At 44.5% G+C, this 23,466-nt stretch overlaps 1 protein-coding gene across 1 annotated transcript; it reads right to left on the bottom strand.

The window, feature by feature from the left end:
• Positions 1 to 939: 939 nt before the first annotated feature.
• Positions 940 to 21,990, bottom strand: LOC147622339 (uncharacterized). The gene is made up of 3 exons (XM_086823438.1): positions 21,836 to 21,990; positions 20,835 to 21,002; positions 940 to 1,437 (listed from the first exon to the last, which is right to left on the bottom strand). Exons 1-3 carry the CDS (start codon positions 21,914 to 21,916, stop codon positions 1,123 to 1,125), a joined length of 564 nt encoding a protein of 187 aa, XP_086679564.1. The 5' UTR covers positions 21,917 to 21,990; the 3' UTR covers positions 940 to 1,122.
• Positions 21,991 to 23,466: the final 1,476 nt, after the last annotated feature.

Raw genomic sequence — 23,466 nt, 5'->3', positions numbered from 1 at the left:
TCAAAATCAAAATGTCATGGGTATCTTTTTGTAAGCCTTGTTTCTATAAAGGCTTGTCTCCTTTTTATTTAACTTTCCCTACATAGAGGTGGTGGAAGGTTGTCTATGGAGAGACTAATGCATGCATTATGTATGGTCAAGCTCTTGTATCAAGCCTGATATGAGAGCTTTAAGTATTCGCATCATTGTGTTCTTTTCTATCACATGATTACCATGTTTTTTTATCTTTACTATATAACGGTAATCCACTATGTATGCAAAAAGTCAATTTCAACTCACAAGTTTACAATTTTCACATTAGTGACTAACTTGATTTTTCATCATCTGAAATTGGTCATTGACCTAATTGCATATACGGATGTGCTAGCATCAAAAATTCAAGATTCCCATTTTAAAAAAAGTGACTTAGAATAAAAGTTTTTCAGCCAAAAAAATCTCAAAAAATGAGAACAGTGAAAATTTAGTTTTTTCATGGTCATAAAAACCAACTGTACGTCTAGATGAAGAATTCAATAGAAATGGCTTAAAATTATTATTCAACACAAGCTGAGTAACTATGTAAAAAACTATGGCTTTCACAACGTGAAAAAAAAAAACCCCAAACCCTAGTTTTTAGTGCAACAACTAAAAACTTCAAAAAATCATGAAAAATCATCCCCAATTGTTTCCTAACGCAATGCAACAATAAGTGAAAATCATGAAAACCATTTATGCTTCTTCAAGGTGAAGGGGTGTGCGCCCATGCGAACATGAGCGAGCATGTGATTGCCAGCTAGTTTTAGGGGCCGCGGGGAAGGGATGACACTAAAGCTCCAATGCAAGGTTTGCTGGCAAAAAAAAAAATCTTACACGGCTACCAATAAAGCAAGAACTAGAAGGCCAACATAGCCGCCTCCTTGAAACTATATACAGCAGACAGACCTATTGCCAAACATGCCATGAGGACAAGAGAGATACCCTCCCAACACTTAGAATTGAAATCAGAACATGCTTTTGGGAACATGATAGACAAACAATACCCCTGCAAAAAAGGTTGGAAATCACCACGCAAATGCATTTAAAACACAAACACTTGTCGTGAAAATGGCTCAAAAACTGCCCTCACCCAAAAGGTGTAAATCCTTACGATAACTTGACCTCAACATCTACTCCAGCGGGAATATCAAGCTGCATTAAAGAGTCGATTGTCCCCGCATTCGGATTTTCGAGGTCAATGAGGCGCTGATGTGTTCGTATCTCGAAGTGCTCCCTAGAGTCTTTGTTGACATGTGGGGACCTCAACACACAATACACTCTTCGTTTAGTGGGCAAAGGCACCGGGCCCATGATCTTGGTCTCCGTACTGCGGGCAGCATCTAGAATCAATTTTGTGGCCTCCTCGATTTGAGGTACCCAATATGACCTCAGCTTGATGCGAATCTTTTGCTTTGGAAGGGCCTGTCAATTACACAGTCTCACAGTTTAGTACATATATTTAAAAGCCATGAAAAAGTGCAGTCAGTAAGCCACACAAACAGAAATAAATAAGTCAAAAACCCTTAAAAGGAGCCCCGACAGCTAACTTTAATGAGAGCTATGTCAAACAGCCATTCTTTCAAAGTAACAAAAGCTTCTGGACCACTTGATCACTTGCAATTGCAAGCATCATAGCATGATGAGACGAAATAAGAGTAAAATACATGGTCCCACTTATAAGCCAGTCGTTTGCAAGTGCAAAGACATAGCGAGCTTGAGATGCACCCTTCTAGCGGCACCTTCCAAGGTTCTCAGGTGACTATTTTTCCAAGTCTGGGCAGCAACATTGCTGTCCCAACAGGCTGCGTTTCTGGCCTGTTTGGGTTTGCTTTCCCACGCCCTGTTCTTGGAGCTCTCTGGGCTCCCCTTTTGCCTGTCCCTTCTAGTTATCGTGTGCCATCCCTCCCCCCCTGATTGTACTTGTTCTCGCAGCAGTTCTTGATCTAAGGCTTCAACGTTTCCATATTCAGCCCTTTCTATTGCCCCTTTTACCTCTGCGTTTTCAGATTTGCAGCCATGGTTGCTGCGTTTTTCTGACCCGATCTTGCTGGTAGCTCTACCTTCACCTGGGCTTCATCTATTGGACCCGAAGGTACCTTCTCTTCAGCGTTTTTCCTCATAGGAGGTGTGGACACTGGTTGACCTGAATTTTCAGGTTTGTAGCCCTTGTTTGGCTGTGTTTTCTTCTCCAGTGGACACAGATCACTTGCAAAGGGGGTTTATTGTTTGGATTGTGGCTTTGGAGGCAGTTTGGTACTTGAGGAGGATTCTGAATTTCAGATTTCAGTCAGCGTTTTGTTGATTTTGGAGCATCTATACCTGTGTTTTGTTCTTGGCCTACACGGTTTCCCGGTTTCTACATCCAGCTACTTCACTTGAGGATCAGTTTTTCGGGAGCTGTTTTGTATCTGTGGAGACTTTCTTCTGTGACAGGAGTTTACAGATTTTGGAGGAGAGGTGATCTTCTCAGAGATCCCGAGGAGAGTTTATTTTGTCGAAGCTTGTGTTCTTTGTAATATTTGCAGAACAAGGAGGGTGTTTTGCCCTTGCGGTGTGATCCTTTCACATGAATCATTTATTTGTTGCTGATTCTTGGGATCTGGTTCTACTTCTGGAACAGTCTTCTGCTATCTCTGATGCTTTTGAGGACTTTGTTACCACTGCAATTTATATCCTGCTTCCCTTCCTCATTGTGAGGAATCTACCTCTGGCTCTCTTTGTGATGCTTCTAAGGATGCCCCTCCCCCTGCTAGTTCTGCAAGCCTGTTGTTTTGGAGGACGCTTTTTTGGACCCGGTGGAATGCTTTGGATCTGTGGTTGCTAAACGTGCCTGGGACACAGTGGTACTTCCAAAGTTTTTTGGATTTGGATCAGAAATCAGTTGGGCTTGTACCAGTCCGACGACTTCTTTTTTCAGAGGGGGATGTGGTGTTCTTTCATCTTGCGATGCCCACTCAATGGCGTGTACTTCTATACAGCATTGAGCAACTCATGGTACAGAGTTTGAGCAAATGGACCCCATCTTTTATACAGAGTCTTTACATCTTGTGATGCCGACGGTGACATCCCCCCCGGCTTCTAAATAGTTGTCCACAACTGAAAAGCATCCAAATATGTCTGAAGCACATGCAGGCAATCTCTGAAGAACTCTTTATCTACCCATTTAGCATCCATGGGAAGATAGTTCTTAAACTTCACAAGGTACTGCCTCACAACTTTTGGACTTCTCATCAGCTTATCACCCTCAAATGGATGGGTAAAGTGAGGCTGCAAATTTAGCCATATTGGATCTCTTGAAATGTTATGTGGCAGATCAGAAGTCTTCTTGGGAGAAGTACTTACCGCTTGTGGAATTTGCATACAACAACACGGTGCATGCATCTACAGGAAAGGCCCCGTTTGAGATTGTTTATGGTAAGGTGGTTTTGCCACCCATCCTTCGCACAAACGATGAGATATTTGCAGCTGATGAGTATGTAAGAGACTTAGATATTGCTTTTGCTCAGGTGCGGACAGCCATTGCAAGGTCACAAGACAATCTTCTCTACAGTCATTAAATCATCAATGTGTTTGTATTCACCTATGAATCCTAGAATAGCCAAATTTTGTTGGTGTCGTTGTGCCATTGCTATGGTATGTGATCAGGGTAAGCCAAACAATAAAACAAAATGAGGGTGTAGCAACAAAAATAGCACCATTTTTATAACTAGAAGGATAGGTAGATGTCGGGCTGTTTTTGCTGCTAAAAATGCTGCTATTTTTGCAGTAAACGGGTTCACTATTTTGCAACGATATTTCACTGCTATTTGCACTGCTCAGCAAAGAAAGTACTATGCAGTAAAAAAAAGTTGGGACAGACTAGAGAGTTTGCACAGGACTCCCCAGTCTATCTCCGTTTTGGCTGAGAGTAGCCGAGGGAGTCAACATGCTGGAAGGGTTATACCTCGACGAGGAGGAAGATTATCTCTAGTAAAATGCAACCCTAATTAGCCTGTTCAAGGTTGACGTAGTCAAGATAATGGACACATACCAAGCCCTCCACACAAGGATAAAGTCACCAAGGATCAGTCTAATCCGCAAAGCATAAGGCAAAGTCTAGGTGAAGCTACAAATGTTTACGAGGCTCTGGCCGATGATGGCAGTACCCCGAGCCTACAACAAATCATTGCAGTGGGGCGGAAAAGGCTTTTGACAAAGACCTCAAGCATTCCAAGTGGGTCAAGGAAGATGAGTTGACAAAGATGAATCTAGGAACTACTGATGACCCAAAGATGACTGCATCAGTGCTAGGTTGGATTTTGAGTTCTGGGAGAAAGTCCTGATGTTGCTCATGTCCTTCAAGGATGTGTTTGCATATGTCAAAATTATGGGGAGTACGCATGTCACCATTTGGCCACCCAAATGGTTCACTCTTGCTTTCACACTATGTACATATTGGATTGGTGTCCATGGCTTATGGAATATGCCTATGCAGGTGATTGACACGAGTCATGCTGTATAGTTGGATATGGTATTCCGCTGGGACTTGATGTTATCATGCTCGGAATATCTGGAGGACTTGGCTTTCCGCTGGGACTTGTGCCTTTGTGTACATGCCCGGAAACGCCTGGAGGACTTGGCTTTCCGCTGGGACTTGTGCCTTTGTGTACATGCCCGGAAACGCCTAGAGGATTGGCTTTCCACTGGGTCTGGTATCGCATATACTTGCCTGGAAACGCCTGGTCTTATATGGTTTCATGAACGGGAATTGCTCATGCCAATGCTGCATTGCATAGCATCTTTATGTGCTTGCCTGCAAATGAAATTGCATGCTGTTTTCATGCCTGCATGACCTATGTGTAGTTCCGGGCTAGGGGACGCCCACCCGTGAACCGTGCGTGTGAAACTGTCTGCTGACATGGTTGTGTGGCATGTGAACAGGTGGTAAGTATTACCCAATCTAGGCTCAAATAGCCCTTAGGACTTAGCCAATATTTATAAGTGAGTGCGTTCCCATTTCATTAAAGTTTGGGCGCCCAAAAGTCACTTATAAATTATGACCGCTTCCAAGTTCACACTCACTGAAGTCCCGAGGCGGACAAGACTCAATGTCCAGGACCTGATCCTCCCTTTTTACTCATAAATGGGCATCTCCCCATGTCCCTTCACCTGATTGGACCCCAATTCACTTACTTATTAAGAGAAATTCGTGTTTTCTCTTCATGAGGATTTTTGGAGGCTGAAAACTCTGTTTTTCCACCATTTCTCTCCATTTCCAAGCTCTCCATAGCCATACCCAACTTGCTAGGGTGTTTTCCAAGCTTCCAAGAGTGTTTCCAAGTGCTAATCACTCTCCTACTCACTCCCAATGACTGAAATTCAGCAAAACAGCTCTCATTTTTGCTGTAATTTCTGGTCTTTTTGCTGAAAACCCTAATTTCAGCTTTCCTTTCTCAAGTTGAACCATAGGGGAAGCTTTCCCAAGGTTCCCTTCATCCTCTTGAAGACTTTTGTCGCGAAGGATTGCGGCAAATCGAAGATATCAACACTTCTAAAGCTTCCAACGCGAAGGCTTCCGCTTGCAACAACTTCTATGAAGACTGGTAAGCTAATTGGACAATGTGTTGTCATTACTTACTCAGTAGAAGGGCAGGACTCCTTGTTTAGCCGCCCTGTGTAGTATTTCTCTTGTCCTATGTGCTCTTGAAGATGTTGCTACCTTGCTTGGTAGAACATAGAGCCAATGGTAGAGAATATGGGCACTGAAGTCGGGCCGGGCATCAAGGCAGCTCCTTGGTGATCTACATCGACATACCATTGTTTTCTAAATGCTGAATTTCATATGCATTGGCATGGAGGATTTGGCAATGGATGCCCGTGAAGCTATGTATTGAATTTCTCCAATAGTAATACAATTTACTCAAGGGAGGGGTCGGCCGTTCCGGCTCATTGTGTGCCTCTTGTCAATTCAGCAATTTACTTCTTGTATTTGAGCAAGTGTCCTTCAAATCTTAGTGTATTTAAGTGTATTGATTAGCATTGTGTTCAACCAAGTTACATTGGTATCAGAGCATACGGTTCTCTTTCACTTCTATCGTGAGAGACGATCACCGTGAACACTAGCTATCTCTACACTTAGAACATTATGGACAGCCATACAATGAATGTTGGAGATGCTAATACAAGTGGCAAGGACAATGAAATGCATGCCTCCAATGCTTTACAGGATGAGCAAACTCATGTGGTGCACAATAGGGAACATGAATGATGGGGAGAAACTGGAATTAGGGTTAGGTTAGAGTATTCATGGGAGACATACACAGAGAAGAACAAGGGAGAGAGAGAGAGAGTTGTGGGGATAAGTCAACTCATGAGGCATGAGTGTGTGACTCCCCTATCACACATGTATATTGCACTAGTACACATAGTGCACTTAGTACATTAAAAGTACTAAGTGTACTATGTACTATAACTTATGGGCTTGTACACACTATAAGGGTGGGCATAACGCCTTTACCCCAACAATGAATATGTGGGACAGCCGTCTCGTGGCAAAGAGAAGATGCAAGAAGAAGAGTCCATAGTCTTGAGAGCTGAACTTACTCGTATGCAGGCTCTTCTCCATGCACAACAAGAAGAATTGAATCTCTATCGCCGCGAGGATCCATTGGTACATGATCGTTTGAAGGCCAAGAAAGCTGAATCTTATATGGATCATGCAATGGCAATGATTGCTCAAGAGTTGCACATGCAACCGAGGGATGCAGCACGTGCATACTTGGCTCGTACCGAGGATGCCTATGCAGAAAAGGCAACCATCCCACATGTCTTGGAATCCCCACAAGTGCCCGAACAAGAAGTTATGTCTAAGAGGATGAATCTCCATGCATTGGGAGAGGAACAATCAGTGACTTCACGCCATGCAGGAATATCTCATGTAGCCCGTGAAGGATACAATGTTTATGGCAGTGGTCAAAATGTATGTCAAATGCCATTGCCGGCTGAAAATGTACATGCACAACACATGCAACATGGGCTGCAATTTTCTGTTGGTGCAGGTATTCCGCGTATCTCTCATGCCACTCATGCCTTCGAGTGTGCTCGTGAGGGAGAAGCTATGGCTGAAAATGTATCAATGCATGTTGAGGGGCCAGCCATGCCTCATGCTTACAGGGCACATGTATCTATGCCTTATGCATCACCTTTTGGTCCAAAAATGATGCCAATTACAGGGACTGTCCCAATGGACAAACATGGGGGAAAACATGTTGAGATGCACACACATGCATCAAAGTCTCGTGACTTCAAAACCGGAGACAAATCTGTGAAGTTTGACACACATCATGGAGAATATGATGCATCAAAGGCACTTGCTTTTATTGCCCAGTTTGATATTGCTTTCAGTGATGAGGATTTCACTCAGAAATCCATGATCCAGCATGTAAGCATGTTCATGAAAGGCACTGCTGCCCATTGGTGGCTCACGGAGAAGCTCTCACCGAATCCTGCTAGATCATGGGAAGAGTTCAAGGAGAGGTTCTATGCTCAATTCTTGCCTCCCAATGCATTGAATGAGATAACAATGAAGTGGGATTGGGTAAAGCAAAATGAGGGGGAATCGGTAAATGCATATGTACAAAAGTTTTGGAAAGTGCTCTTGGAGGTGTCTCCATTTATGCATGTCACCGAGGCGGAAAGGAAAAGAAGGTTTCAATCGGGATTGCAACCCGTGTACAAAGCGGGATTACAAATGTATCCTGGTCATACCTTACACCAATTAATCGCAGCCGCCACCGCCACCGAGCAATTGGAACTCAAATTGAGTCGATCCAATAAGGCTAAACCCTCATTTCAAGGCAAAGAGAGGGCTGTCCAAAACCTGCAAAATGATGGACAGCCACCTAAAAGGGACCAAAACCAAGCCAAATCAGGTCCAAAAGCTGAAAATAAGTTTGCTAACAAGCGCCCTTATAAGCCGGCAAACTTTGGTCTTAGTGCTGAGAAGAAGGAGCAATATATGCGTGAAGGCAAATGCTTTACTTGTGGCAGCACTGAGCACATGGCAAGAGCATGCCCAAATAAGAAGAACAAAGTTGAAAATGCTAATGTACCGAAGCCTAATGTGCATATGGTTCCGGATGTGCAGGGCAACACTTCACATGATAGCAAAGATAGGGTTGTATGTAAAGCTTGGGGACAGCTCAAAGATCAACCTGCTTTGTTCATGTTTGATGATTGTGCATCGGAGAATTTCATATCCACTCAGATGGCAGCTGCTTTGGGTATTGAAGTGGAGGACATGGGTCCTCAAATTGAAGCAGGGACTGCCTTTGTTGGTAGAGAAGTGCAGGTCATGCCTATTTTTGGCAAGTTGCGCATACACATTCAAGGCTATGTGGATCATGAGGATTTTCTTGTGGCGCCTTTGAATGGCTGTGATGTATTGCTTGGAAAGCCTTGGCATACACGTATTGATCCGTGCAAGGCTTACAAGACTAACAGGATCACATTCATGCATAAAGGCCGAGAACATGTAATTGATGCTGGTGAAGAGGGTGATACCATTCTCCTTGTATCTCATGTACAAATTAAGAAAGTAATGAAAAAGAGTGTTTTTGCGTACTTGATTTTTGTACGAGATCATGTTGAGAAAAATAATGTACATGTAAACACTCTTAGTAATGATAGGCTGAAATTTTTGCAAGAGCACAATGATTGTTTTGCTGATGAGTTACCAAATGAGTTACCACCTGTACGACCGGAAGATCATCGCATTGATCTTGTGCCGGGTAGCTCACCACCTAATAGGCCAGCCTATCGTGTAAGTGCATCCCAAAAAGAGGAGATCATGAAGCAAGTGAATGAGCTTCTTGAGAAGGGTTTGGTTCAGCCAAGCTCTTCTCCATATTGTTCACCCGTCCTCTTGGTTCAAAAGAAGGATGGATCCTTTCGTATGTGTGTGGATTATAGAGCTTTGAATAAGCTTACCATCAAGAATCGTTTTCCGATTCCACGCATAGACGACATCCTTGACAAGTTGGATGGATCGGCATGCTTTAGCCGAATTGATCTCAAGAGTGGATATCATCAAGTGCGTGTAGTGCCTCAGGATGTACACAAAACTGCTTTTAGGACAGCATTTGGGCTTTATGAGTATCTTGTTATGCCTTTTGGTCTTACAAATGCCCCGGCTACATTCAATAGAATGATGGATCGCATATTCCGTGGATACAGGAAATTTACAGGTGTCTTCTTTGATGACATACTAGTCTTCTCGAAGACCGAAGAAGAGCATAAAGCTCATTTGGCTATTGTTTTTGAAGAGCTCCATAAGCATAAACTCTTCATAAATGCAAAGAAGAGTGAGTTCTTCTTGTCAGAGATACATTATCTTGGGCATATTGTGTCCAAAGATGGAGTGCGGATGGATCCTGCAAAGATTGATGTAATTCGGAATTGGCCCGAATTGAGTTCAGTGCATGAGATCCGTAGTTTTCTTGGATTATGCTCTTACTACCGCAGGTTCATTCGGCACTTTGCATGGATTGCTTCTCCTTTGCATGATTTGACAAAGAAGAAGGCCGTGTTCAAATGGACTAATGTAGAGAGAGATGCATTCCTCGCATTGAAAGATGCAACTACTCATGGTCCAGTGTTGATCGTTCCGGATTTGCAAAAGCCTTTTTGTGTGGAATGTGATGCATCTGGAAATTGCATAGGGGCTGTCCTTAATCAAGAGGGACATGCCGTGGCTTATGAGAGTCGTAGATTGCATGATGCAGAGCTATCTCTTGGCATTTATGAGAAAGAGCTCTTGGCTGTAATTCATGCACTTACTATATGGAAACATTACCTTCTTGGGGCTGATTTCACTGTGAAGACAGATCACCAGAGTTTGAGATATTTTCTTACTCAAACTAAATTGTCAGAGAAGCATATGAGGATGGCCAATTTCCTCTCTATGTTTCATTTTCAGATCTTGCACACCCCGGGAAAGAAGAATGTAGTGGCCGATGCATTGTCACGAAAGCCGTATGTAGCAGCTATCTCGGTTGCCTCTCATGGGGACTTGTCTACCATGCGTGATTTGTATCATACGGATGCTGATTTTGCCACTATTTGGGCTGATTTGATGGCTAGTCATGCACATGCCTCATATGTGATCAAAGAGGGTTATCTCATGAAAGATAATTGCCTATGTGTGGTGTCTGACATGAGGCAAAAGGTTTTGGATGAGTGCCATGCTCCTCCATATGCTGGTCATAGAGGCATAATGCCTACTACGCACATGATTGAGCGGTATTTCTTTTGGCCAGGTATGCGGAAGGACATAGAGGCACATGTACGTGCATGTATCACCTATCAAAAGGTCAAATTTGATAGGCAAAAGGCACCAGGTTTGCTTCAGCCATTGCCTATTCCCACGCAGCCATGGGAAAGTATTACAATGGATTTCATTATGGACTTGCCACGTACCCAACAGGGTAATGATGCAATTTGGACAATTGTGGACAGGTTTAGCAAGCAAGCTCATTTCTTGCCGGTCAAAAAGACCATCAAAGCTGAGCATATGGTTAAAATATATCTTACACAAGTGTTCAAACATCATGGAATGCCGAAGTCCATTGTGGGGGATAGAGATCCTAGGACTACAAGTCTCTTTTGGCGGGCCTTATTTGATAACATGGGTACCAAATTGGACTTCTCATCAGCTTATCACCCTCAAACGGATGGGCAAAGTGAGGCTGCACATTCAACCGTGTTGGATCTCTTGAAATGTTATGTGGCGGATCAGAAGTCTTCTTGGGAGAAGTACTTACCGCTTGTGGAATTTGCATACAACAACACGGTGCATGCATCTACGGGAAAGGCCCCGTTTGAGATTGTTTATGATAAGGTGGTTTTGCCACCCATCCTTCGCACAAAGGATGAGATATTTGCAGCTGATGAGTATGTAAGAGACTTGGATATTGCTTTTGCTCAGGTGCGGACAGCCATTGCAAGGTCACAAGACAAGCATAAAAAGGCTGCCGACAAGCATAGAAGGCAATTGGATGTTAAAGAGAATGATTGGGTATTGCTGAAATTTGAGAAAGCAAGACTTGCAAAGAGGCCTGGCAAAGAGGGTGCATATCCTAAGCTTGCAACTAGGTACTATGGACCTTTTCAAGTGATCGAGAAGATCAATGAAGTGGCTTTCAGATTGGCATTACCTAGTCATTGGCACATTCACAATGCTTTTCATGTGAGTCTCCTTCGCAAGTATGTAGGGCCGGAGCCCAGTGAAATGGTCATTGAGGATCCACCAGAAGTGGATGAGCTTGAGGAGATCTTGCAGCCAGAGCAGATTGTGTATCACAAGGAACGCAAGCTTGCTGCAGGCAAAGTTGTGAGGCGTTACCTTGTGAAGTTTAAGAACTATCTTCCCATTGATGCTAAATGGGTAGATGAAGAGTTCTTCAAAGATTGCCCGCATGTGCTTCAGACATATTTGGATGCATTTCAGTTGCGGACAACTGTTTAGAAGCGGGGGGGAATGTCACCATTTGGCCACCCAAATGGTTCACTCTTGCTTTCACACTATGTACATATTGGATTGGTGTCCATGGCTTATGGAATATGCCTATGCAGGTGATTGACACGTGTCATGCTGTATAGTTGGATATGATATTCCGCTGGGACTTGATGTTATCATGCCCGGAATATCTGGAGGACTTGGCTTTCCGCTGGGACTTGTGCCTTTGTGTACATGCCCGGAAACGCCTGGAGGACTTGGCTTTCTGCTGGGACTTGTGCCTTTGTGTACATGCCCGGAAACGCCTGGAGGATTGGCTTTCCACTGGGTCTGGTATCGCATATACTTGCCTGGAAACGCCTGGTCTTATATGGTTTCATGAACGGGAATTGCTCATGCCAATGCTGCATTGCATAGCATCTTTATGTGCTTGCCTGCAAATGAAATTGCATGCTGTTTTCATGCCTGCATGACCTATGTGTAGTTCCGGGCTAGGGGACGCCCGCCCGTGAACCGTGCGTGTGAAACTGTCTGCTGACATGGTTGTGTGGCATGTGAACAAGTGGTAAGTATTACCCAATCTAGGCTCAAATAGCCCTTAGGACTTAGCCAATATTTATAAGTGAGTGCGTTCCCATTTCATTAAAGTTTGGGCGCCCAAAAGTCACTTATAAATTATGACCGCTTCCAAGTTCACACTCACTGAAGTCCCGAGGCGGACAAGACTCAATGTCCAGGACCTGATCCTCCCTTTTTACTCATAAATGGGCATCTCCCCATGTCCCTTCACCTGATTGGACCCCAATTCACTTACTTATTAAGAGAAATTCGTGTTTTCTCTTCATGAGGATTTTTGGAGGCTGAAAACTCTGTTTTTCCACCATTTCTCTCCATTTCCAAGCTCTCCATAGCCATACCCAACTTGCTAGGGTGTTTTCCAAGCTTCCAAGAGTGTTTCCAAGTACTAATCACTCTCCTACCAGCCCCCATACCTTATTTGTATCATTTCTCGGGATCTTCTTGTGTATATAGAGCAGAGTTACACGACTACATCTCTCTCTCTCTCTTGTGCCGTTTTTCTGCCTGCGTTTTTGCTCTCGTGTTCCCAGATTTGGTCATCATCTCCGCTGCGTATTCTGACATGGTATCAGAGCCCTAGGCTCTAGATAGGTCTTGGGATTTGTGTGAGCAAGAGGGGGACTGTTTTGTGGCTGATTGGTGGACTGTTTTGGGCTGATCGGGAAGAGGAGAAGCAAGAGGAAGGCGGGCTGATTTGCTGGACAGCCACTTGCAAGTTTTAGTTCTTCTTTGTTCCCACCCACCCACCCTTTTTCAGAGTACATCCCCGCTATGGCAGATCTGTTTGAGATGGCCGAGAGACATGTGAAGATCCCGACACTCCCCACGTTCCCGGTGGACCGTCAGTTGGACGGGAGCAACTACGGCATATGGAAGGTGATGATGGAATCTGTTCTGGAGTCTTACGACCTCGCCGATTTCGTCGTTGTTGGTGTTCCACGGCCGGAAGTAGAGGAAGGGGAGTTACCATCGATCCGGAAGGACCGGGAGGCCCAGACACAGATGTGGGATCGTGTCAATGCCAGGGTCCGTTCGTTTATTTTCCTCAACTGCACACCGTAGGTAATCAATCATATAAAGCATATGACGCTGGCCAGAGGTATATGGCAGCATTTGGCCTCACTCTACAACAGGGTATCGCCCATGAAGAGGATTTCCTTGGAAGTACAGATGCGGGTTATGAGCCCTGCAAAGTCGTCGATGATGCGGGAGCATATTAACAAGCTGCAGGCTCTTCAGCAGGAAGTTCTTCAGGCTGGGAAGGAGATATCGTCAGAGGACATGGCCATCACGTTGCTGTCACACTTGCCCTCTTCGTACTCAACATTTTACTCGTCTTTGATTACCAGTGGTGGCAGGCTCAGCACCATCACGTGGGAGGAGCTTGTGCCCATGGTCTTGGACCAGGAGGAACGATTCACGAACCCTCCTCAGGGTGGAGGTTTTTGGGCCTTAACTGGCCAACGGTCGAAAGGCCGTAACTCGGGCAAAGGGAAGGCTTCATCGGAGAAGTCTTCTAAGAAGAAGTCCGACGCTGACCGCGAGCAACTGAAGGCAGAGAGGACTTGTAATGATTGTGGCGAGAAAGGCCACTATTGGAGGCAGTGTCCCAAGCAGAAGACCGAGAAGGGTGAAGACTCCTCAGCAGCAATCATGAAGACTCCGGCTTTTGTGCACCTGGAGGTGATGGACACCGATGCTTCATTTTCTTCAGGCAAAGAGGAGATTGGAGGACTCTCCGCAACGGATACTCGGGAGTGGATTCTCGATAGTGGTGCTTCCAGGCACATGACTCCTTCCCGTTCCAGTTTACAGGATCTCTGCAGGCTTTCTGGTCATATTCTTACTGGTGATACATCCACTATCCCAGTTCACAGTGAGGGCAGGATGGAGATAGTTCCCGATGGCAGAGGGGGAAGCATTCCTCCCAGGTGTTGTATGTTCCGGCACTTGGTTTTCATCTGTTGTCAGTGCATCAGGTTTGCAAGACTGGCGTACGGGTGGAGTTTGATGAGCATTCTGTTGCTCTCCGGGATAAAGCAACAGGCCAAGTGGTTTGGGAAGGCGGAGTGGAGAATGGAGTTTACAGGCTTTCAGCACTCTCTCTCCCAGGTCCTCAGGTTTGTGATGAGTGGCAGTCTGGTAATGGCCACTTAAGTGTGGATACGCTACAGGTGCGGGCTTTCCGAGACCAGGTGGTGGATAGCTTGCCAGTAGATGGCAACAGTTGGCAGGAACTTTCCAGTACTGATGTTGGTAGTTCTTGTGTTAATGAGTCAAAGGAAGCTGAACAGGTCACTTATGCTCTGATGTCTCGTAGTGTTCGGGACAAAGAACCTCCACTAGATGAGGATGTCCTTTCCACGGGGACCTTTCGGAAAGCCAGGCAGGTGACAGGTGCTTACTTGCAGAAGGAGGTGGTTTCTCCAGGCTTTGTGGTTCCGGATTCAGAGGGGGTTGTTGACAGGTTTCATCAGGTTTCCAGGACTTGTTTGTGCACTGTAACAGGTGTTGATCCTTGTGAGCAGTGTGATGTCTCTGTGACTCAGAAAATGTATGGTTCATTGATCTGGTTGATGGACACCAGATTGGACGGGAGCTTCCTGATGAGGCGGTTGAGCTCATGGTTGCAGATGTCTCTTTGGGAGGCAGGATTGTGTTTCCTGTGGTTTTTGCGGCATGCGAAGGATCATGGACTTTTGTACACAGGAGGGGGATTGTTGGATGGAGTCCGACTCCACGGTTGGAGTGACTCGGTTTGGGGAGGAGATTCGGACACGAGGGGATCTACTTATGGCCCAAGAGCAGTTTTATGGAGCAGGAGGAGGTTACATTGCAGGTTTGGGCTTCCACTGGAGGAACCCATGGTCATCCAGAGGCACTTTGTTCGTGAACAGATCGTTGCTGATGACATCTTGCTAGAGTTCTGTTCAACGGAGGACAGTACGGTGGACCTCTTCACGAAGTCGCTCTCTCAGGATTTGCTCAGGCGGCACCCCAGCTCCCAGTGGTTGGTTACACAACCAGGAGCTGAGAGGGGGTGTTAGAAGTCATCTCCTGTCTAGATTTATACACCAGGGCCTTTGTTGTGGGTGTGCCCGCCCTTATCAGGTGTTTTATCATTTTTCCTCACTCCCCGTATTTTTCCCCTATTTATTCCCATTTTTCTGAGGCTTGGGAGGGTAGCCAGAGGATGCCAGGAGCACTCCAGTGCTGGCCGACTGTATGTTCATCAGTCGTGGGCTACTGAGCTGCTGGCCGACCGGATTTCATCAGTCGTGGGCATTCATGTGCTGGCCAACTGCATTTATGCAATCGTGGGACCTTTTTATCAGTCGTGGGCACTCTTTCTGCTGGCCGACTGCCCTCTATGGGATGTATATATAGGACCCCAGTCCCCATACCTTATTTGTATCATTTCTCGGGATCTTCTTGTGTATATAGAGCAGAGTTACACGCCTACATCTCTCTCTCTCTTGTGCTGTTTTTATGCCTGCGTTTTTGCTCTTGTGTTCCCAGATTTTGTCATCATCTCCGCTGCGTATTCTGACAGTGTTGTGTTACTTGTGTTACAAAAAGTGAGGCCTTCTGCCCTTTATATAGGGTCCACCAAGGGCTAGGGTTGGGCCAACCCTAGATCCCATTTCCACCCACATGCTCGCTTTTTTTGGGGTGCGTTCACACCTACATGACCTCTTTCTCTCACCCTTTACCACTTGTATAACATATATTTCAATTTCCCCTCTCAATGTCACCATGGGAGAATGCCAAACATGGAGCAAGGTGAGCATTGGACATACAAGAACAAAATGACCCCCTCTTAACCATAGGATAAATGAAAAGGTAGGTAGCCTTTATAAATTAGGCTTTTACAAAAGTGATGAGTTATAGAGAAATGTGGTTCACTCCCAATTCTAGCAAACATCCTTCTACTTCTTGATTAGAAGAGTTTCTTATATAGAACAAAAGTGAGTTTTGGTCGCCCAAAACTTAATGAAGTGTGTACACACTCACTTATAAATTAGTGCTAACTCCTAAGGCTAGGTTTATGACCAATACTTACCACCTGTAACATGCCACATAACCATGTCAGCAGACAGTTTCACACGCACAGTTCGTGGGCACGCGTCCCCTTACCCGGAACTACACATTGGTCAAGCAAGCATGAAAATAGCATGCAATTTCAATTGCAAGCAAGCACATAAAGATGCTATGCAATGCAGCATTGGTATGGACAATCCCCGTTCATGAGACTACCAAAATAGACGTGCTCCAGTGGTACCAGACCCAATGGAACACCAATCCACCAAGCATTTCCGGGCATGTACACGAAGGCACAAGTCCCAACGGAAAGCCAAGTCCACAGTATCACATGAGTGGCATCAATCCCCGGCATATACAACTCCCATGGACACCAATCCAATGTACATACATGATAAGAAAGCACGGATGGACCAATCGGGTGGCCAAATGGTGACATTTATTTCCCATTTTATGGTCCTAGGTATTTTCCCAGTCGTGGAGGCACTTTATCTCCAGTCGGCTGCCTTCATGTAGGCATATATATAGCCAGCATGCCTCCCTCATATCTCACTGCTTGTCTAGCTGCAATCCCTCACATACGAGGTTCTCCCCTCTTGCTCAGGACATGTATTCCTTTTGGTGATGATATTGAGAGCAGATTCTCACCTGTGTTTCCTCTCCATCTTTCTCTCTCACTCTCTCTCCTGTGTTTCCACTTTCCCTTCTTCGGCTGCACATTCTATCACTAAGTAGCTCGTGCTTGACATGTCCTAGACTAGGACTTACAATGGAGCAGACCAATTCATAAAACAAATAATCCTAAAAAGGTATTAATATTGTATGATGTTACATATAGTGCTAACACATAGCACTATTGTGCAAGGTGCATGTGACATTCCCTCTTGCTTGCCTTGGCAGCAAGTTCATGGCTTCCAAATAGTCCAACAATATCTACGAGAACTCTTGGAAGAATTCTTCATCTAGCCATACGGCTTCATGAGTGCTTTGGTCCTTAAACTTCGTATAGAATTGTCGTTATCTAAGATCGGAACCATGCTTCCATCTATGGAGGAGAATTTGCTTGAGCTCGATGACTTCGGCTTTGTCAACCATCTCTGGTTGTTGCTCATCGAAGACCATCTACAATGCTAGTCCAACTCACATCTCTACGAGACTTGTTGGCTTGCCTAGCATAAGCTTTAGCAAGGTGCTCCTTTACTGACTCAATGATTTCTAAAAATGTTTGTGGTTCTTGTTGGCCTCCAAGGAAGGTAACACCATCCTCGTAAGAAGCGATGAGAAATGGCAACCAAATGGCAACCAAATGCTGCCTCACAAGGATTCTAACCAATACTAGATGAGTGGGTATCGTTGATGATGGCATGTACCAAAGAAAGATAATGTTCCCACTTTGATTGCTAATTATGGCAATACGACTTGAGAACATCAAATGCCAACTAATTATATATTTCTATATGGCTATCTGTCTGAGGAGTTGGTGGATACTCAATCGACGTACGGTCTTCCTCGTCCTTGTGTTGGGCATTCATATCACTTGTTTTCTCAAGCATTGTACAACATTCTCCAAAGAAAAATATAAGCAAATACTTCTACTTGCAACGGGGACCCTTCAACAAGTATTTGGGACCCAATAAGGTGTTGTCTACTTCACTCTCTCATTCTCTTCTCTCTCTCTGCTCTGAGAATTTGGATGCTCAAGGTATAAAGAAGACCCTATTGTGCGTTACCACAATAAACCTCAATGCATGTAACCTTTTTGTACCATATTAAATATAAGAAAACCCGGACACCAATCTCTCTCTTCTTCTCTCTCCTCTGTCTTAGTTATGCTTATTTGGCATCAATGTTCTTATTCAGGCTTAGGACTGTGGATCAGTATAGCAAGGCTTCCGAGCATGCAACACTAATCCAAATAGGTCTCGCTCTGATACCAATGTAAAGCCCCCAGGCTAGCAGACCTTGCAATTAAGCATTAACAAACAAGAAACACACACAAAGACTCGGGCATCTAGCTCACCACCCAACCGTAAAGCCATTCAGGCTCACCCCCAAGCACAGGGGGGACACACCTATAAGCACGAAGTAATCTCAAGGCCTCGAGTCTCGGTCTAGGTCTGAGGAGCTCTCCCTCAAACTGATTCATAGAGTTACTTATATAGGCCTCCTACTAGGAGCCAAATATAGCACATGTCTCATAATAGCTACTTACCCCCACTTAAAATGCCTTGCCATAGGCGATGGTTAACTTAACCTGAAGGTCCGGTTAGCCTTGGGACGTAACAATTGCGGCATGGCACATTTGGTGGGCATGGAGCAAGAGGCCATCGAGGGCTCTCTCTCTCACCCCCCCCAACAAGCGGAGTCCATCTAGGCCATCAGGTCAGATATCATTCATACACTCTACGATTAGTGGGAAAACCTTCACGGAGATTCGGACCGCATGCAGAGACATCTAGGGGCCTCCTTCCTCCACACTTGGCAATAGGGCACCTTCCTCTCTGACAGAGACAATGACATCACTTAGCATTACAGACCTCCAATGTGGCCTCCATGGATGCTTTCATGCTGAGAAGTATATGATGAGATTATTTATCAAATTTTGATTGGACCTTTGCCTCCAATAGTGAAGTAGAAGCAGCAGCCAGATTTGGTGGACAGTGAAGGAGTCCTTATTCCCAAATGGACCGTGTTGCATGGTCTTTAGCAAAGGATCAAGTCAATGAGGCAAGTAGTATTTGTGCAACATGCAGAACCTTTGGGAGTCTTCTTTCAACCCTAAACACCATCCTGGAACATGCTTGATGCAAAACGCATGCAGAAGAGCTGAGTATTTAGTATATTCATATGGTACCAAAAGGATGTACAAGTCCTACAGCCATAGGCTGTCTTGGAGAAGGTAATGATACCTAATCTGACTCTAAATCTACGACTCAGTCCTTGGTTGGACTGAATAATGAAAACAATGAGCAACTATGCCTTTTATAGGCCTTGGGAACTACAAGTGGACTGGCCAACTGCTGGTCAACCAGGTCCTGGACAAACAATTCCCAAAATACTGCAGCCAACAATAGAATATTCCCTTCTTGCGCTGGCCAACAGCCCTCTTGGGTCCTCCACTAGTCTTTCCCTGCCCACTCAAGCAGCACACGCTCCAAAATCAGGTTCTTATCTGGTTCTTTATCTTGTTGCCCTTCAAGATTAGCTCTGAGATCAGCCAGTGCATGTCTTGCACGTGACAATTTGACCAAGTTCTGAATAAAGACATGATTGAGGCAGTATGGCTAGTGGAATCATGGTATCACGACTATCTAGTCTTCCTGCAGCTTACTAGAAAGCCATATAGTTGCCTTCATAGGAGGCACCAACCACTTGCGATACCCCACAGACCACATCAAGCCTAGAAATTTCTGCACCAATGCTTGAGTTAGGCAGTATGACTTGGTATCAATTCTCTGCAACTCTTTGAAATGCTGAAACTGTACAGTTGCTTCTATTCAAGGCACCAACCACACACAAGTCTCGTCAAACCCTGAGGTGCCATCCCACCTCTCAAATGTATTCTGCTGTTGTTCATTTGAGTTTCATTGACAACTTGGGTTGTGAGCAGAAAAACCAACACGTTACAAAGGCAAGTAGCATCCTTGCTCACACAGGAACGTCTCCAGCCAACGCAATGCGAGAAAAAAGGGTAGCTTTTCTCCACATCTGTACCCCCCAACCTCTCTTGTCTGATTTGGGGGGGGTGACATCCCCCCATATGGCTTTCCCCCCCACCATAGCATGTGTAGCCTCCCTGGCTTTCCACGTTAGAAAGGCAAGTAGCATCCTTGCTCACACCCTCCATAGCCACTGGGAACACCTCCAGGCCGGCTCCAAGGCTATGCAAGAACAAAGGGCAGCTTTTCTGCACATCTGGATCCCCAGACCTTTCTTGTCTCAGAGGGGGAATGACACCACTTGACATCCCCCAATATGGTTTTTTCCCCCACCATAGCATGTGCAGCCTCCCCGGCCCCAATGTGGTTTTTATTCCAACACGACATATGTAGCCTCCCTTTGAGAGTGGCCAGCCATGGAATAAGCCCCCTGGCCCCTGCCTCTCTTTTTCTAGACACTTTAAACTCATCAGATGACTTTCTCATTGCATGTTTTCTTTATTTAACAGATAGATCTAAGATAGGTTGCATCTTGTGAAGACCTCGAGAAGCTGTTTGAAGTTGTTAAAACAGTAACAGATTTTCCACAGCTACCATTTGGGCTATCCTCGGATGATTCTATACCAAATGCAGATACAAGACTCAGATATATACCAGAAACAGGTGGAGCATCAGGATCCAAGGGTGACTCTCCTGCCCTCTGCTCCAAGAAGCAGGAGGGGATGCTGAATGTTATACTGCTGAAGTGCTATCAGACATACGCTGGGTGCAAGGTATCATATGAGCCTCTATTTGTTGATAGAGGCACTCCCTGAAGGTGACTGAGAGAATTAGCAATGTACACACAAGATTAGGTTGCGTGCACAACTATAGAACATCTTCAGGTCCCTAGGTGCTCTATGGTAACAACAACTGAAGAGACATATTAAGCTTGCCTAAGCGAGGACACGTATTAAGCTTGACTTAAATTGGAGAGATACATTAAATTAGATTGAAAACAAAAAAAAATGTAGTCAGCTTCATTAAAAATGAGAAGATGTACTGACCAGTGGTGCAGCTTCTGCTGTGGTTGCTCTGACAGGGACCACGGCAAGAGACCCATCCCATGATTGCCGTGGGACAGGTGTGCATCCTTGAATTAAGCTTGGTAACCCTAACCCTTTTGGTGTATCAGTTATCCGCAAGCCATCGAAGCAAACAAAGCTCAAACTAGCCTGAAACAACTCACAGAAAAACATGGTTAATGCCTTTGCCTTTCTAATATTCATCCATACATCCATGCAGGGACCTTTAATGTTGGAAGCTCATTCCACAAACTATTGAAATCCGTTAAGATGGACCTCTATTGTGGGAGGTTGCTCTGGAAATATGCCTGAGACGTTGACAAAACAAGCCTCTATGTGCTAGTGCAGTGCCGCTCTCGAGGTCAGGGAAGTATGCCTCTATACTCTGATGTAGTGCAACTTCAGTAATACACATTAGGAAACTCCCAACCTGCCAATCTTCTGGCCATTGCATCATGGGTAGTGAAAGTAAGATACTAAGATACCTCGCAACACGCCGACCATCACCTCTATGTTCTAGCATAGAACCAACCTCTTTGCATGGTAGGACACCCTGGAACCCGCTCTCTGTGACCTCCATGTCCTACACCCAGCCTCTAAGCTCTAGTGTGGTGCTACTCACAAAGGTCAGCCATGCATGCTACTCTCTCACGTTAGCAGTGGAACCTAGGACACCCCCTTAATCATTGCCTCCGTGTTCTAGCGTAAATCTACTCTCTCAAGTCAGCAATGCACCCTAGGACACCTTGGACACCCCCTGGCATGCACACCATAGCGTGCACGTTCTCGAGTCTGCGATGTGCTCCATAAGACACCTGGGAGTCGCTACCAGTGTTGAATGGGTAACCTTTTATGCACAATTCCAGGTAGATGGATCTCTCTCTCTCTCTCTCTCTCTCTCTCTCTCTCTCCATGAGATTTTCGAAGACTTTAAACTAAAATATACTGTCCTTGCTTGAAATGAAGTAAACTGAGACGAATACCTGTTGCGGCGAGGGGAAAACACCCCGGCGAAACGTCGGGACGCAAGGAGAAGCTAACATAGAAGAGAGGGCGAGAGCCATGACCGCTGTGGCTATCTCAGACGCACAGAAGGATGGATAAGCTGCCTACGCACCCAGGCCTTTTCACACACGAAAAAACCGCCGCCCATAAAATATGCTTAGCCGCCCAATTAGAGGTCCTTGGAGTGTTGCCAAGCAATTTCATTTTCAATCAACCTCTTCTTGGTTCATCCAAGGGCTACAAATTTTTTGTAGTTTATTTAATTTTAATTTTAATGTTGGACTTTGATTAAAGAATTAGAATCTTTGTCATCTTTTGATTGATAGCGGAGCGAGTTAATGGCTTTCTTTGGGATAACTTTGTGTTTGGATATATATTTTGAGTGTATTTTATGGGGTGACAATAACTTTTTTATATAATTTCACACGCATATGTGTCTACTACTAATAACTTTTTTGGTGGTTTCGCACACATATTTGCTGCCACCCACACACACAAGCCACTTGCTTGTTTTTTTGCTTGTCGACATGCTGAATTGGAGGTAGTTGCATAATGCATTCAAACTCCAAAGGGATGGGGATGCCAATAGCCGTTGAAGTTGTATGGGAGTCTTGCAAGTAGGTCTCATTTTGTGCAATGAGGTGGTAATAGTTGTCACAATGCACATCATAGGAAAGCTGGGTTAAAGGCCTTTAGACCTTAGAGGTCTAAAATTTATAGTAAGCCTCTTTTTAACCTTTCTAACCAGTCCATTAAGCTCACATCATTCTGCTTTGAATAGCCTAACTCCCCATTTAACTTGCACTAATTTGGGCAACCTAAACTCTCACAAACCAAACACGATTGAGCGCTCTAGGAAGAGGGTTGGGAATCCAAGTAGGCAGTGAATCATGAAAGGTAAAGTTTATATGTTTTAGTGTGTTTTGCAATGTTCTACCGACCCACTAGTAATTGCTAAAAACTCAAGGTTTATCATGCCCAATATTACCAAACTTATAGAGTTAGCAAGGACAAGAGGAGCATAAAAGATTCATTAGTTATTCCCCAATCTCCTTAATTTCATTTCATTCGCTTCTTCAATCCAGCTCCATGGATTTAGGCTTATTTTTAATCAACTTTTAAATAAATTGATAGGATTTTTGAATGGCAATAATCCAGCTCCATGGATTTAGGTTTATTTTTAATCAACTTTTAAATAAATTGATAGGATTTTTGAATGGCAATAATCCAGCTCCATGGATTTAGGCTTATTTTTAATCAACTTTTAAATAAATTGATAGGATTTTTGAATGGCAATACATCAATTCCATATTGCAATTAGCAATTTGAAATAAACTGATAAAATTTTGGAGTGGCAGGACATCGATTTCATATTGCAATGTAATTAGCAACATGTTTTTTGTTGTGATATATAAAATTAGAATGCCATGAATTTAATTAACTTGTATGTATATTGTTGTTTTGCTTTTGAAACTAGATGTTGGACAAGTAGGCAAATCTCTCTCTCCCTCTCTCTCTCTCTCTCTCTCTCTCTCTCTTGTAATAGAAGATATATTACCAAAAACTTTACTTTACAAATGGCCACATGGCCGCCATGTGATGTACTAGC

Source organism: Cibotium barometz, chromosome 29 (assembly GCF_041138505.1).
Source record: "Cibotium barometz isolate CiBa-2024 chromosome 29, ASM4113850v1, whole genome shotgun sequence".
NCBI lineage: Eukaryota > Viridiplantae > Streptophyta > Polypodiopsida > Cyatheales > Cibotiaceae > Cibotium > Cibotium barometz.
This window is presented reverse-complemented; position numbering and strand designations above follow the sequence as displayed.